The sequence below is a fragment of the Plectropomus leopardus genome, chromosome 19 (genome assembly GCF_026936395.1).
Source record: "Plectropomus leopardus strain MGB_pleo_1.0 chromosome 19, ASM2693639v1, whole genome shotgun sequence".
NCBI lineage: Eukaryota > Metazoa > Chordata > Actinopteri > Perciformes > Serranidae > Plectropomus > Plectropomus leopardus.
In genome coordinates, this window is record NC_142194.1 from 6,364,585 (window position 1) to 6,380,889 (window position 16,305).

Consider the following 16,305-nt stretch of genomic DNA (forward strand, 5'->3'; position numbering starts at 1 on the left):
ATGAGGCTGAGAAGTTAGATTTTTCGCCAGAAACAGGAAGTAGGTTATTTCCTATTTTCCTTTCCTGTGCTTTTTTTTCTAATTTCTTGATAATTTTGGGCTCATTGCTTTTGTTGCACATTGCCTTTTTCGCATGTATATAAAAGAAATCCAGCCAATTTGCTCAGATTTCAAATGCTTAAAATTTTCTGAATTAGAATTTTCCTCAGTATCCAGCCTCAGTATATTTAATAACTATGATTAATACAGTAGAAAAATACAACATTTGCCATTTGTCTGGAGTTGTGACTTCCAGTATAAACCTCCACTTTCAGTGTCATTTCTGTATACAGATCATTTTATTGGTTGAACAGATACAGATGATTTACAGAAAAATTGACAGAAAGTTATTTTTGGTTATGTTTGTAAAAACTTGGGATGTCAGACAAGATGTAATCCGCTGTATTTTCTGATAATAATTCAGATTTTTCTGCTAAATTGCAATTTTTACTAAAAAACAAACAAATAAATAAATTAACATAAATGATGACTGTAGGTTTAGAAGACATTTTATTTTATTATTTTTGGCAGTTAATATTTTAAAATTTGTGGCATGGATTGGATTGGATTCTTTAAAAAAAGAAACTGAAAATCTTTTTTTCTTGAAAACTTTTTGATATTTTTTCTTTAAACAATTTTATATATATATATATATATAGTTTCATTTTTTTCTTTTAATTTTTTCTTTCTTTTTTGTGATTTAAAAAGTAGCGATTTTATTTCCATCACAATTTTTAGTGATTTTTTTCTTATAAAAAAAATTAAATTTTTCCAAGGTAACATGCTTTCCAAACACGCGGACCGCCAAAATGTTTAAACTCGCAAAAATTATACCAGTTATAAAAGCCAGAGACAAGGAATCATCGTTGAATTTTTTAATTTCCGACGGTCCTTGAACATATGATGTGGAACAAACACTTCATGCATTTTTTCCAGGTCACTCAAAGTCTGACCTAACAGCATGTTTGTTGTTTAGTTAAATATCTTAAAGTTTGAGTCTTGATTGCAAAAAAACATAAAGAAAAATTATGTCGTTATCGGCAGTGAAGGGCTTCCTTAACTGTTGTCGTTGATTCAGCGCGGGAGTACCCCCTTAAACGGGCCCCGCCCCTCTATGACGTAACGACGCGACTAACGGAAGTTTTCAAATGCGTAAGGCGGGAGTTGAATCTCTGTTTGTCCCTCTGCATCGCTGCTGCTACTCAGTAAAAACGCCAAAAAATAAAGTCCAATTTAAAATCAAACGGAGGCAAAAATGATCATCACCGACGTCAGTCCGGATCGTCTCTGCGGAACTTGAAGCGGTTGGATGTGTTTATGTAGCGGTAAGCTAGCTAAAGTTAGCCGTCTGTTAGCTAACATGACGGAAAAAGTTCAAGTCGGAGCTTTGAAGTGCGCTAAAGCAGAGAGAAGAGGACATCGCCACGGACAGTTTTGGGAATATTTGGAAGTTTTCGTGTTCAAACATTGGACATTGTGGACATTTCACACTGGCTCCAGTGGATTTTGTCTCATTTCTGCTGGATTGGACTCAAGCTAACAGCCACCGGATGAAAACATGGTCGGTAAGTTGTTTCATATGAATTATTAATCTCGGTAAAGGCTGTTATAGATGCTGGCTATCTGCTGTTTCATATGAATTATTTACTATAAAGGCTGTTATATATGTTGGCTATCTGCTGTTTCATATGAATTATTTATTATAAAGGCTGTTATAGATGCTGGCTATCTGCTGTTTCATATGAATTATATATTATAAAGGCTGTTATAGATGCTGGCTATCTGCTGTTTCATATGAATTATTTATTATAAAGGCTGTTATAGATGCTGGCTATCTGCTGTTTCATATGAATTATTTATTATAAAGGCTGTTATAGATGCTGGCTATCTGCTGTTTCATAAATGCAGTTGTTTGTTGGTGCTTGTGTTTCAGTGTCTGCTTGGTTATTGTGTCAAACCCTCAGGGACTGCTGGTGCATGTAATGCGCTTTTCATTCTTCATTTTTTGATAATTTTGGCTGTGTTTATGCGTTGTGGTTTACATTTTGGGAAAATTATGTCTTCATAAAAAAAATTCATACCATTAAGTGCAAATCGAACAAACAATTGAAACGCATTCAAACTGCAATTTTTGATCCCACAGCCATTAAACATAAAAACATTGCATTGTATTATTTCTGGGTGTCATTCTGGGCTTTTGCCTTGAAATTTGTCTGTTTTACTAAAAAAAGTAAAAGTTTTTCAGTAAAAGTTTCTCCCATGCTGACACTTTATTTGCACTTTTTAAAAATATATTTTTTCAGCGATCATGAAAAGAAAATGCGGATACAGATAATCAGCAAAATGCCAAATATCGGCCCGATAATCAACCGGGCTGATTATCTGTCGACCCCTAAAATGACCATAGATATGAATGTGAGTGTGTTGAATGGTTGTCTGTCTCTTTCTCTTCATGTGTCAGCCTGTGACAGTCTGGCGATCTGTCCAGGATGTCTCCAGAAAAAAAAACCAACCTAAATATTTACATTTGAGAAGAAAAATGTTCTCAGAAAGTAGCAGTTAAGAAGAATTATGTTTAAGCTCTATTCTTGATCAGTGATTCAATGTTGTAAAATTATGTTATAATGATACTATTGCTTCCTTTGCCAACACAAATATTTTGAGAACTCCATATAATCTTTCAGTATATAATGTGATGCAGAACTAGAAAGAAAAAACAACCATTTTCATGAAAAAAAAACAGCTTCATGTGTTCAAATAGAGTAACAGATGTAAATCCTCATTTTAGGAGATGATCCAAAACAGATCAGGTTTGCTCTGCAGACAAGGTTATGTTTGATGATTATCTGTTTAAGCTCATAATCCCTCTCAAATCAGGAATATTCAATGTCTGCTCATGGAGAATTTACTGAAATGACATCAGTGTCGGGCTCTTTTTTGTAGGAAGAGGGTTACCATGCCTTTCAGCAGGGCGATCTGATGTCAACATAAAGATGTCTCTCGGCTTCACAATGCGGCGTGCGACGTCTCTGCTGCCTCTCCTGCTGAACGTGGCGATGGGCTTCAAGCTGTGTCCCAGCCACTGCCTCTGCTACGAGTCCTCCGACCTGGTGGACTGTCGGTCTCGTGATCTGGTCCAGGTCCCTTCCAGTGTCCCCCACGGCACCTGGCTGCTGGACCTGAGTGGAAACAAGCTGACTGAGGTGCACACCAGATCCTTCATGGGGCTTTGGTCACTAAAGATCCTCCTGATGTCCAACAACAGCATCCAGACTCTGCAGCCACAGGTACCAAAATATCACCTGCACATTTCATTTTATCATGCATGAATTTAAAACTGAGACCAGTGGTGGAAGAGTAATATTCAGACTGGTAATTCAAAGTAATAATACCACAAGAGAAAGTCAAATGCAAAAGTAAAAGCACACAAGAATAATGAGCTGAATGTACTTAAAATTTCAATAGTAAAAGTATACATGCAGAAAAAAATGACCTTAGTGGTAAATTGTTGTATATTTTATGTTTTAATCAGTATTACTGGTACATTCATGTGTAGCAGCATTTTAAAGGTACAGCTTATTAAGGTGTAACAAATTTATACATTTCATAATGCTTTATATTCTATATATTTTTTGAGGACAATATAATATATTGTATGTCGTAGTTAATACATTGTATGTAGGAGATATCTTGTGAATGGGAGATAATATATTGTATGTCAGAGATGTCTCATATGAAGGAGGTAATATCTCATATGTATGAAAAAAAATCAACTTTACCCTCAAGGCTTCTGTAATAGTTTAATCTGTAAAAGTGGACCGTGTTTAATATTCAGATTGTAAATCAGTTTATCTTTACATGTGCAATCTCAATGTAAAACATAACTGTTCTAGTCATCGATAAGCGGTTAGTCTTTAAAAATGTCACAAAACAGTAATACAAAAAATGTCTGCACATGCTTTCAGAACCCAAATGGAAAAAGTCAAATTGCTCTTTCTGTGTAATCAACAGTTTAAGATTTGAAATAAAAATAAAATAAAATTTGCAGCAATACAAAAAATCGTAACAATAGTGAACTAAAATGCGCAAATGTTAATTGGCACTGTTTCTCGATGAATGGCAGGGTGTCTACAGGTACTAGACACACAAATTTAATGCTTTTAAAGACCTTTTCAAAATTAAGCAACAATAACTTTAAAGGCTTGTTATTTATTAAATGGAAGAAATTTTAGGTATTTCCAGAGACCCTAGAGTCATTAAATGGATTGATTTTTAAAATTGTCGCTGATGATTTTCATTTATTTATTTATTTAGTTTTGATTAACTGACAGATTGATTTATTGTTTCAGCTTAAATGTGAAATAAATGCAGTGGAGTAAAAAGTACTATGTTTCCCTTTCCCTGAAATGAGAAGTATAAAGCAGTGCATAATAGTAATACACAGGTACAGTAAAGTACAAAATTGTGCTTAGGTAGGCCACAGTTCTGAGACAGTCTGCTTAATAAATGTACATTTCACTTTTTCTGTTTTTGACGCACTATTTTTAATCTGCCTGTCAGTGATGTCTGATTTCTGTCCCGTTTCAGTGTCTGTCATCACTGCAGTTTCTGGAGAGGCTGGACTTGAGTTTTAACCGGCTGCGTTGGCTCCCTCAGCACTTCTTCCAGAGTCTGTCCGCCCTCAGGGAGCTCCATCTGGACCACAACCTGCTGCTGCACCTGGACTCCACCTCACTGGGCAACCTGGAAAACCTGAGGAAACTGGATCTCAGCTACAACCGCATCCAGGTGATAGATGTCAGGACTTTCAGCAGCCTGTCTCGACTGATCTTCCTCAACCTGGAGGGAAACAGACTGAACGTCCTTAAAGACGGCCTGCTGAGCAGACAGCAGAGCCTGGAGGTGCTGCTGCTCAGCCACAACAACATCTCACTGATCCAGGCCGAAGCTCTTGCTCCTCTGCGGAGTCTCACTCTGCTGGCTCTGCGGGGAAACCAGCTGAGTCACATCCGGTTCAAGACCTTCCTGAAGCTCCAGACCACCACCACTCACCTCCAGATGTCCTCCAACCACTGGACCTGTGACTGCGAGCTGCAGCGCGTCTTCGACAAGATCCGTCGTGTTCGGCATCTGCATGTGGACGACTACAAGGACATCATCTGTCGAGCTCCTGCTCAGCAGACCGGGAGCTCCCTGGCATCCCTGGACGGCCGCCTGTGCATCGCTGAGACGGCATCAGTCCTCGTCATCACCATCACTGTGACACTGGCTGTGATTGGCACCGTGATCAAGGCGGAGTGCAACCGGATGAACAAACAAACTGTAAGTGAAGCAGAATCTGAGAGACAAGAAAAATGATGTTTTATTTATAACCAGGTGTTCTGGGACTGACGTGACATTAATATAATAATAATAATAATAATAATAATAATAATAATAATAATAATAATAATATTAATAATAATAATAATAATAATGCAAAATAGACTCCAGTCAACCACAAAGTATCATGTTTCACTCAGTACTTAGACAACATGCTCTGACTTAAGTTTCATATTTAGATCTTCAGTAAAAGTTACTTTGTATTTACCTTAATTTCTAATGTCTTCTTGGTATGATAACCACCATACCAGAAAGGAGGAAAATCTACAAGGGTATAAACAGGAATCCTAAAGTTAAATTTTAAACCTTTGGTAAGACCCTTTCTGTACATTTCAAGACCTCATCCCCACTTCAACTTCTTACCAGTTATACCAGCGACACCCTTTAACTTCAATTTATTATACATTTGGATGTTTTAGAACAAGTAATGTGGGAAGTTTGTCACCTGGGCAAGATGACTTTTTTTAAAAAAACGTTTTTAACAACTTACTATACTGTCTGCTTTAAGTGTATATTATACTTATGATACCATGGTATGAGCTTTTTGTACCATTTTAGACAACATACTATAGAATGACTTTGTAGAGCAATTTTGGAAAACATGCTATAGTATGACTTTTTGGCATGATTTTGCATGACATGCTATAGTATGATGTTTTTTGGTACCATTTTCGACAACATGTTATAGTATGACTTTTTGATGTGATTTGGGATAGCTTGTAGAGACATGTCATAGTATACAAAGTGGAAATAAAAGCGCAATAAGGCCAAAACTGTCATAGTTAATTGTCAAAAATGGCTGAACCCGACATATTATAGCTTGAAGAGACACATCATACTATACAAAGTGGGGAAAAAGAAAAGAAAAAGAATAAAAAAAGAAGCCCCAAAACTATATGATTTAGCATGTTGAAAAAAATGCCAAAAGAGCAATAGGTGAGATGAAGAATCTTAAATTTTGACATGTCCAAAAAATGGCTGAAAACAGCATATAATAGCTTGTATAGACGCTTCATAGTATACAAAGTGGAAATGAAGGAAGGCCAAAAAAGGCCCAAAACCTCATAATTTAGCAATTCCAAAAAATGGCAAAAAAAGCACACTTAGTATACCATGTAGAGGCTTGTTTTAAAATAGATTCAAAAACAGACCAAAAGCCCGTAAAACAGCGTATTTAAAAAATGACCCAAAAAAAGCAAGGCTATAGTATGGCAAAAATGTCAAAATTTGACATGTCCAAAAAACAGCTGAAAAACACTTAGTAAATCACATAGAGTTTTGTTATAGCATAGCCTAAAAACCCATGAAATTGCATTTTCCAAAAAATGACAAAAAAGCCAAGGCTATACTATGGCAAAAATGTCAAAATATGACATGTCCCAAAAACAGCTGAAAGCATCTTAAAAAAGCATAAAATAGCATGCCAAGACACGCCATAGCATAGAAGTTTGAAAAAAAACCCCAAAAATATCATGATTATGCATGTTGAAAAAATGACCAAAAAAGGCAAGGCTATACTATCATAAAATAGTGTGCAAAGACACGCCATAACATTTAAAGTTGCAAAAACGGCCAAAAACACCATAAAAATGCATGTTGAAAAAATGACCAAAAAGGCAAAAATGTCATATCTCAGAAACCGCTGAAAACAGCATAAAACAGCATGTTTAGAGATGCCATAGCATTTAAAGTTTGATAAAAAGGCCAAAAACACCATAAAACTGCATGTTGAAAGATTGACCAAATAGGCAAGGCTATACTATGGCAAAAATGTCAAAAAATGACAAATCCCAGAAACAGCTGAAAACACTTCAAAACAGCATGAAATAGCGTGCCAAGACACGCCATAGCATAGAATTTCGCAAAAACGGCCAAAAACACCATAAAACTGCATGTTGAAAAAATGACCAAAAAGGCAAGGCTATACTATGGCAATAATGTCAAAAAATGACAAATCCCAAAAACAGCTAAAAACACCTCAAAACAGCACGAAACAGCTCGTTTAAACACGCCATAACATAGAATATTTCAAAAATGGCCTAAAACACCATAAAAATGCATGTTGAAAGAATGACCAAAAAGGCAAGGCTATACTATGGCAAAAATGTCAAAAAATGACAAATCCCAAAAAACAGCTAAAAACACTTTAAAACAGCATAAAATAGCATGCCAAGACACGCCATAGCATTTAAAGTTTGCAAAAATGGCCAAAAACACCATAAAAATGCATGTTGAAAAAATGACCAAAAAGGCAAGGCTATACTATGGCAAAAATGTCAAAAAAGGACATGTCCCAACAGCTGAAAACACCTCAAAACAGCATAAAACAGCACAAAACAGCGTGTTGAGAAACACCATGACATTTAAAGTTGCAAAAACGGCCAAAAACACCATAAAAATGCATGTTGAAAAAATGACCAAAAAGGCAAAAATGTCATATCTCAGAAACACCTGAAAACACCTGAAAACAGCATAAAACAGCATGTTTAGAGACGCCATAGCATTTAAAGTTTGCAAAAATGGCCAAAAACACCATAAAAATGCACGTTGAAAAAATGACCAAAAAGGCAAGGCTATACTATGGCAAAAATGTCAAAAAATGACAAATCCCCAAAACAGCTAAAAACACTTCAAAACAGCATAAAATAGCGTGCCAAGACACGCCATAGCATAGAATTTTGCAAAAATGGCCAAAAACACCATAAAAATGCATGTTGAAAAAATTACCAAAAAGGCAAGGCAAAAATGTCAAAAAATGACAAATCCCGAAAACAGCTAAAAGCACTTCAAAACAGCACAAAATAGTGTGCAACGACACGCCAAAGCATTTAAAGTTTGCAAAAACGGCCAAAAACACCATAAAAATGCATGTTGAAAAAATGACCAAAAAGGCAAGGCTATACTATGGCAAAAATGTCAAAAAATGACAAATCCCAAAAACAGCTAAAAACACCTCAAAACAGCACGAAACAGCTCGTTTAAACACGCCATAACATAGAATATTTCAAAAATGGCCAAAAACACCATAAAAATGCATGTTGAAAAAATGACCAAAAAGGCAAGGCTATACTACGGCAAAAATGTCAAAAAATGACAAATCCCAGAAACAGCTGACAACACTTCAAAACAGCATGAAATAGCGTGCCAAGACACGCCATAGCGTAGAATTTTGCAAAAATGGCCAAAAACACCATAAAAATGCATGTTGAAAAAATGACCAAAAAGGCAAGGCTATACTATGGCAAAAATGTCAAAAAATGACATATCCCAAAACAGCTAAAACACTTTAAAACAGCATAAAATAGCATGCCAAGACACGCCATAGCATTTAAAGTTTGCAAAATGTCCTAAAACACCATAAAACTGCATGTTGAAAAATGACCAAAAAGGCAAGGCTATACTATGGCAAAAATGACAAATCCCAAAAACAGCTAAAAACACTTCAAAACATCACAAAATAGTGTGCAAAGACACGCCATAGCATTTAAAGTTTGCAAAAACGGCCAAAAACACCATAAAAATGCATGTTGAAAAAATGACCAAAAAGGCAAGGCTATACTATGGCAAAAATGTCAAAAAATGTCATATCCCAAAAACAGCTAAAAACACTTCAAAACAGCATAAAATAGCGTGCCAAGACACGCCATAGCATAGAATTTTGCAAAAATGGCCAAAAACACCATAAAAATGCATGTTGAAAAATGACCAAAAGGCAAGGCTATACTATGGCAAAAATGTCAAAAAATGACAAATCCCAAAAACAGCTAAAAACACTTCAAAACAGCATGAAATAGCATGCCAAGACACGCCATAGCATTTAAAGTTTGCAAAAATGTCCTAAAACACCATAAAAATGCATGTTGAAAAAATGACCAAAGAGGCAAGGCTATACTATGGCAAAATGTCAAAAAATGTCATATCCCAAAAACAGCTAAAACACTTCAAAACAGCATAAAATAGTGTGCAAAGACACGCCATAGCATTTAAAATTGCAAAAAAGGCCAAAAACACCATAAAAATGCATGTTGAAAAAATGACCAAAAAGGCAAGGCTATACTATGGCAAAAATGTCAAAAAATGACAAATCCCAAAAACAGCTAAAAACACTTCAAAACAGCACAAAATAGTGTGCAAAGACACGCCATAGCATTTAAAGTTTGCAAAAATGTCCTAAAACACCATAAAAATGCATGTTGAAAAATGACCAAAAAGGCAAGGCTATACTATGGCAAAATGTCAAAAATGACAAATCCCAAAAACAGCTAAAAACACTTCAAAACAGCACAAAATAGTGTGCCAAGACACGCCATAGCATTTAAAGTTTGCAAAAATGTCCTAAAACACCATAAAAATGCATGTTGAAAAAATGACCAAAAAGGCAAGGCTATACTATGGCAAAAATGTCAAAAAATGACAAATCCCAAAAACAGCTAAAAACACCTCAAAACAGCACGAAACAGCTCGTTTAAACACGCCATAACATAGAATATTTCAAAAATGGCCAAAAACACCATAAAAATGCATGTTGAAAAAATGACCAAAGAGGCAAGGCTATACTATGGCAAAAATGTCAAAAAATGACAAATCCCAAAAATAGCTAAAAACACTTCAAAACAGCATAAAATAGCGTGCCAAGACACGCCATAGCATAGAATTTTGCAAAAATGGCCAAAAACACCATAAAAATGCATGTTGAAAAAATGACCAAAAAGGCAAGGCTATACTATGGCAAAAATGTCAAAAAATGACAAATCCCAAAAACAGCTAAAAACACTTCAAAACAGCATAAAATAGCGTGCCAAGACACGCCATAGCATAGAATTTTGCAAAAACGGCCAAAAACACCATAAAATGCATGTTGAAAAATGACCAAAAGGCAAGGCTATACTATGGCAAAAATGTCAAAAAATGACAAATCCCAAAAACAGTTAAAAACACTTCAAAACAGCATAAAATAGCATGCCAAGACACGCCATAGCATTTAAAGTTTGCAAAAATGTCCTAAAACACCATAAAAATGCATGTTGAAAAAATGACCAAAAAGGCAAGGCTATACTATGGCAAAAATGTCAAAAAATGTCATATCCCAAAAACAGCTAAAAACACTTCGAAACAGCATAAAATAGTGTGCAAAGACACGCCATAGCATTTAAAATTGCAAAAAAGGCCAAAAACACCATAAAAATGCATGTTGAAAAAATGACCAAAAAGGCAAGGCTATACTATGGCAAAATGTCAAAAATGACAAATCCCAAAAACAGCTAAAAACACTTCAAAACAGCACAAAATAGTGTGCCAAGACACGCCATAGCATTTAAAGTTTGCAAAAATGTCCTAAAACACCATAAAACTGCATGTTGAAAAAATGACCAAAAAGGCAAGGCTATACTATGGCAAAAATGACAAATCCCAAAAACAGCTAAAAACACTTCAAAACATCACAAAATAGTGTGCAAAGACACGCCATAGCATTTAAAGTTTGCAAAAATGTCCTAAAACACCATAAAACTGCATGTTGAAAAAATGACCAAAAAGGCAAGGCTATACTATGGCAAAAATGTCAAAAAATGACAAATCCCAAAAACAGCTAAAAACACTTCAAAACAGCATAAAATAGCGTGCCAAGACACGCCATAGCATAGAATTTTGCAAAAATGGCCAAAAACACCATAAAAATGCATGTTGAAAAAATGACCAAAAAGGCAAGGCTATACTATGGCAAAAATGTCAAAAAATGACAAATCCAAAAACAGCTAAAAACACCTCAAAACAGCACGAAACAGCTCGTTTAAACACGCCATTAACATAAAATATTTCAAAAATGGCCAAAAACACCATAAAAATGCATGTTGAAAAAATGACCAAAGAGGCAAGGCTATACTATGGCAAAAATGTCAAAAAATGACAAATCCCAAAAACAGCTAAAAACACTTCAAAACAGCATAAAATAGTGTGCAAAGACACGCCATAGCATTTAAAATTGCAAAAAAGGCCAAAAACACCATAAAAATGCATGTTGAAAAATGACCAAAAAGGCAAGGCTATACTATGGCAAAATGTCAAAAATGACAAATCCCAAAAACAGCTAAAAACACTTCAAAACAGCATAAAATAGCGTGCCAAGACACGCCATAGCATAGAATTTTGCAAAATGGCCTAAAACACCATAAAATGCATGTTGAAAAATGACCAAAAGGCAAGGCTATACTATGGCAAAAATGTCAAAAATGACAAATCCAAAAACAGCTAAAACACCTCAAAACAGCACGAAACAGCCTGCTTAAACACGCCATAACATAGAATATTTCAAAAATGGCCAAAAACACCATAAAATGCATGTTGAAAAAATGACCAAAGAGGCAAGGCTATACTATGGCAAAAATGTCAAAAAATGACAAGTGCCAAAAAAAGCTGAAAACACCTCAGGAACAGCATAAACTATTGTGCCAAGACACGCCATAGCATAGAATTTTGCAAAAATGGCCAAAAACACCATAAAAATGCATGTTGAAAAATGACCAAAAGGCAAGGCTATACTATGGCAAAATGTCAAAAATGACAAATCCCAAAAACAGCTAAAAACACCTCAAAACAGCACGAAACAGCATGTTTAAACACACCATAACATAGAATATTTCAAAATGGCCAAAAACACCATAAAAATGCATGTTGAAAAAATGACCAAAAAGGCAAGGCTATACTATGGCAAAAATGTCAAAAAATGACAAATCCCAAAAACAGCTAAAAACACTTCAAAACAGCATAAAATAGCATGCCAAGACACGCCATAGCATAGAATTTTGCAAAAATGGCCAAAAACACCATAAAAATGCATGTTGAAAAAATGACCAAAAGGCAAGGCTATACTATGGCAAAAATGTCAAAAATGACAAATCCCAAAACAGCTAAAAACACTTCAAAACAGCATAAAATAGCGTTAAAGACACGCCATAGCATAGAATTTTGCAAAAACGGCCAAAACACCATAAAAATGCATGTTGAAAAAATGACCAAAAAGGCAAGGCTATACTATGGCAAAAATGTCAAAAAATGACAAATCCCAAAAACAGTTAAAAACACTTCAAAACAGCATAAACTAGCATGCCAAGACACGCCATAGCATTTAAAGTTTGCAAAAATGTCCTAAAACACCATAAAAATGCATGTTGAAAAAATGACCAAAAAGGCAAGGCTATACTATGGCAAAAATGTCAAAAAATGACAAATCCCAAAAACAGCTAAAAACACTTCAAAACAGCATGAAATAGCATGCCAAGACACGCCATAGCATTTAAAGTTTGCAAAAATGTCCTAAAACACCATAAAAATGCATGTTGAAAAAATTACCAAAAAGGCAAGGCTATACTATGGCAAAAATGTCAAAAAATGTCATATCCCAAAAACAGCTAAAAACACTTCGAAACAGCATAAAATAGTGTGCAAAGACACGCCATAGCATTTAAAATTGCAAAAAAGGCCAAAAACACCATAAAATGCATGTTGAAAAATGACCAAAAAGGCAAGGCTATACTATGGCAAAAATGTCAAAAAATGACAAATCCCAAAACAGCTAAAACACTTCAAAACAGCATAAAATAGCGTACAAGACACGCCATAGCATAGAATTTTGCAAAAACGGCCAAAAACACCATAAAAATGCATGTTGAAAAAATGACCAAAAAGGCAAGGCTATACTATGGCAAAAATGTCAAAAAATGACAAATCCCAAAAACAGCTAAAAACACTTCAAAACAGCATAAAATAGCGTGCCAAGACACGCCATAGCATAGAATTTTGCAAAATGTCCTAAAACACCATAAAAATGCATGTTGAAAAATGACCAAAAGGCAAGGCTATACTATGGCAAAAATGTCAAACAATGACAAATCCCAAAAACAGTTAAAAACACTTCAAAACAGCATAAAATAGCATGCCAAGACACGCCATAGCATTTAAAGTTTGCAAAAATGTCCTAAAACACCATAAAAATGCATGTTGAAAAAATGACCAAAAAGGCAAGGCTATACTATGGCAAAAATGTCAAAAAATGACAAATCCCAAAAACAGCTAAAAACACTTCAAAACAGCATGAAATAGCATGCCAAGACACGCCATAGCATTTAAAGTTTGCAAAAATGTCCTAAAACACCATAAAAATGCATGTTGAAAAAATGACCAAAAAGGCAAGGCTATACTATGGCAAAAATGTCAAAAAATGTCATATCCCAAAAACAGCTAAAAACACTTCAAAACAGCACAAAATAGTGTGCAAAGACACGCCATAGCATTTAAAGTTTGCAAAAATGTCCTAAAACACCATAAAACTGCATGTTGAAAAAATGACCAAAAAGGCAAGGCTATACTATGGCAAAAATGTCAAAAAATGACAAATCCCAAAAACAGCTAAAAACACTTCAAAACAGCACAAAATAGTGTGCAAAGACACGCCATAGCATTTAAAGTTTGCAAAAATGTCCTAAAACACCATAAAACTGCATGTTGAAAAATGACCAAAAGGCAAGGCTATACTATGGCAATAATGTCAAAAATGACAAATCCCAAAAACAGCTAAAACACCTCAAAACAGCAAGAAACAGCTCGTTAAAACACGCCATAACATAGAATATTTCAAAAATGGCCAAAAACACCATAAAAATGCATGTTGAAAAAATGACCAAAGAGGCAAGGCTATACTATGGCAAAAATGTCAAAAAATGACAAATCCCAAAAACAGCTAAAAACACTTCAAAACAGCAAAAAATAGCGTGCAAAGACACGCAATAGCATAGAATTTTGCAAAAATGGCCAAAAACACCATAAAAATGCATGTTGAAAAAATGACCAAAAAGGCAAGGCTATACTATGGCAAAAATGTCAAAAAATGACAAATCCCAAAAACAGCTAAAAACACCTCAAAACAGCACGAAACAGCTCGTTTAAACACGCCATAACATAGAATATTTCAAAAATGGCCAAAAACACCATAAAAATGCATGTTGAAAAAATGACCAAAGAGGCAAGGCTATACTATGGCAAAAATGTCAAAAAATGACAAATCCCAAAAACAGCTAAAAACACCTCAAAACAGCATAAAATAATACAAGACACGCCATAGCATAAATTTTGCAAAATGGCCAAAAACACCATAAAAATGCATGTTGAAAAAATGACCAAAAAGGCAAGGCTATACTATGGCAAAAATGTCAAAAAATGACAAATCCCAAAAACAGCTAAAAACACTTCAAAACAGCATAAAATAGCATGCCAAGACACGCCATAGCATAGAATTTTGCAAAAATGGCCAAAAACACCATAAAAATGCATGTTGAAAAAATGACCAAAAAGGCAAGGCTATACTATGGCAAAAATGTCAAAAAATGACAAATCCCAAAAACAGTTAAAAACACTTCAAAACAGCATAAAATAGCATGCCAAGACACGCCATAGCATTTAAAGTTTGCAAAAATGTCCTAAAACACCATAAAAATGCATGTTGAGAAAATGACCAAAAAGGCAAGGCTATACTATGGCAAAATGTCAAAAATGACAAATCCAAAAACAGCTAAAACACTTCAAAACAGCATAAAATAGCATGCCAAGACACGCCATAGCATTTAAAGTTTGCAAAAATGTCCTAAAACACCATAAAAATGCATGTTGAAAAAATGACCAAAAAGGCAAGGCTATACTATGGCAAAAATGTCAAAAAATGACAAATCCCAAAAACAGCTAAAAACACTTCAAAACAGCATGAAATAGCATGCCAAGACACGCCATAGCATTTAAAGTTTGCAAAAATGTCCTAAAACACCATAAAAATGCATGTTGAAAAAATGACCAAAAAGGCAAGGCTATACTATGGCAAAATGTCAAAAATGTCATATCCCAAAAACAGCTAAAAACACTTCAAAACAGCATAAAATAGTGTGCAAAGACACGCCATAGCATTTAAAATTGCAAAATGGCCAAAACACCATAAAATGCATGTTGAAAAAATGACCAAAAAGGCAAGGCTATACTATGGCAAAAATGTCAAAAAATGACAAATCCCAAAAACAGCTAAAAACACTTCAAAACAGCACAAAATAGTATGCAAAGACACGCCATAGCATTTAGAATATTTAAAAATGTCCTAAAACACCATAAAAATGCATGTTGAAAAATGACCAAAAAGGCAAGGCTATACTATGGCAAAAATGTCAAAAAATGACAAATCCCAAAAACAGCTAAAAACACTTCAAAACAGCACAAAATAGTGTGCAAAGACACGCCATAGCATTTAAAGTTTGCAAAAATGTCCTAAAACACCATAAAAATGCATGTTGAAAAAATGACCAAAAAGGCAAGGCTATACTATGGCAATAATGTCAAAAAATGACAAATCCCAAAAACAGCTAAAGACACCTCAAACCAGCACGAAACAGCTCGTTTAAACACGCCATAACATAGAATATTTCAAAAATGTCCTAAAACACCATAAAAATGCATGTTGAAAAAATTACCAAAAAGGCAAGGCTATACTATGGCAAAAATGTCAAAAATGACAAATCCCAAAACAGCTAAAAACACTTCAAAACAGCATAAAATAGCGTGCCAAAGACACGCCATAGCATAGAATTTTGCAAAATGGCCAAAAAACACCATAAAAATGCATGTTGAAAAATGACCAAAAAGGCAAGGCTATACTATGGCAAAATGTCAAAAATGACAAATCCCAAAACAGCTAAAAACACTTCAAAACAGCACAAAATAGCTGCAAACACGCCATAACATTTAAATATTTCAAAATGGCCAAAAACACCATAAAAATGCATGTTGAAAAAATGACCAAAAGGCAAGGCTATACTATGGCAAAATGTCAAAAATGACAAATCCCAAAACAGC

The 16,305-nt window shown here is 34.8% G+C and overlaps 1 protein-coding gene across 2 annotated transcripts; it reads left to right on the forward strand.

Annotated features, from left to right (window-relative positions):
• The first annotated feature begins 1,181 nt into the window (after positions 1-1,181).
• Positions 1,182-6,865, forward strand: LOC121963397 (uncharacterized). 2 transcript variants are annotated; one of them, XM_088070010.1, is made up of 3 exons: positions 1,182-1,604; positions 2,983-3,326; positions 4,627-6,865. In XM_088070010.1, the coding sequence occupies exons 1-3, from the start codon at positions 1,598-1,600 to the stop codon at positions 5,395-5,397; spliced, it is 1,122 nt and encodes a 373-aa protein (XP_087926136.1). In that variant the 5' UTR covers positions 1,182-1,597; the 3' UTR covers positions 5,398-6,865. The 2 variants fall into 2 exon arrangements, with proteins under 2 accessions (XP_087926136.1, XP_087926137.1); XM_088070011.1 differs by having other exon boundaries at positions 1,182-1,600.
• Positions 6,866-16,305: the final 9,440 nt, after the last annotated feature.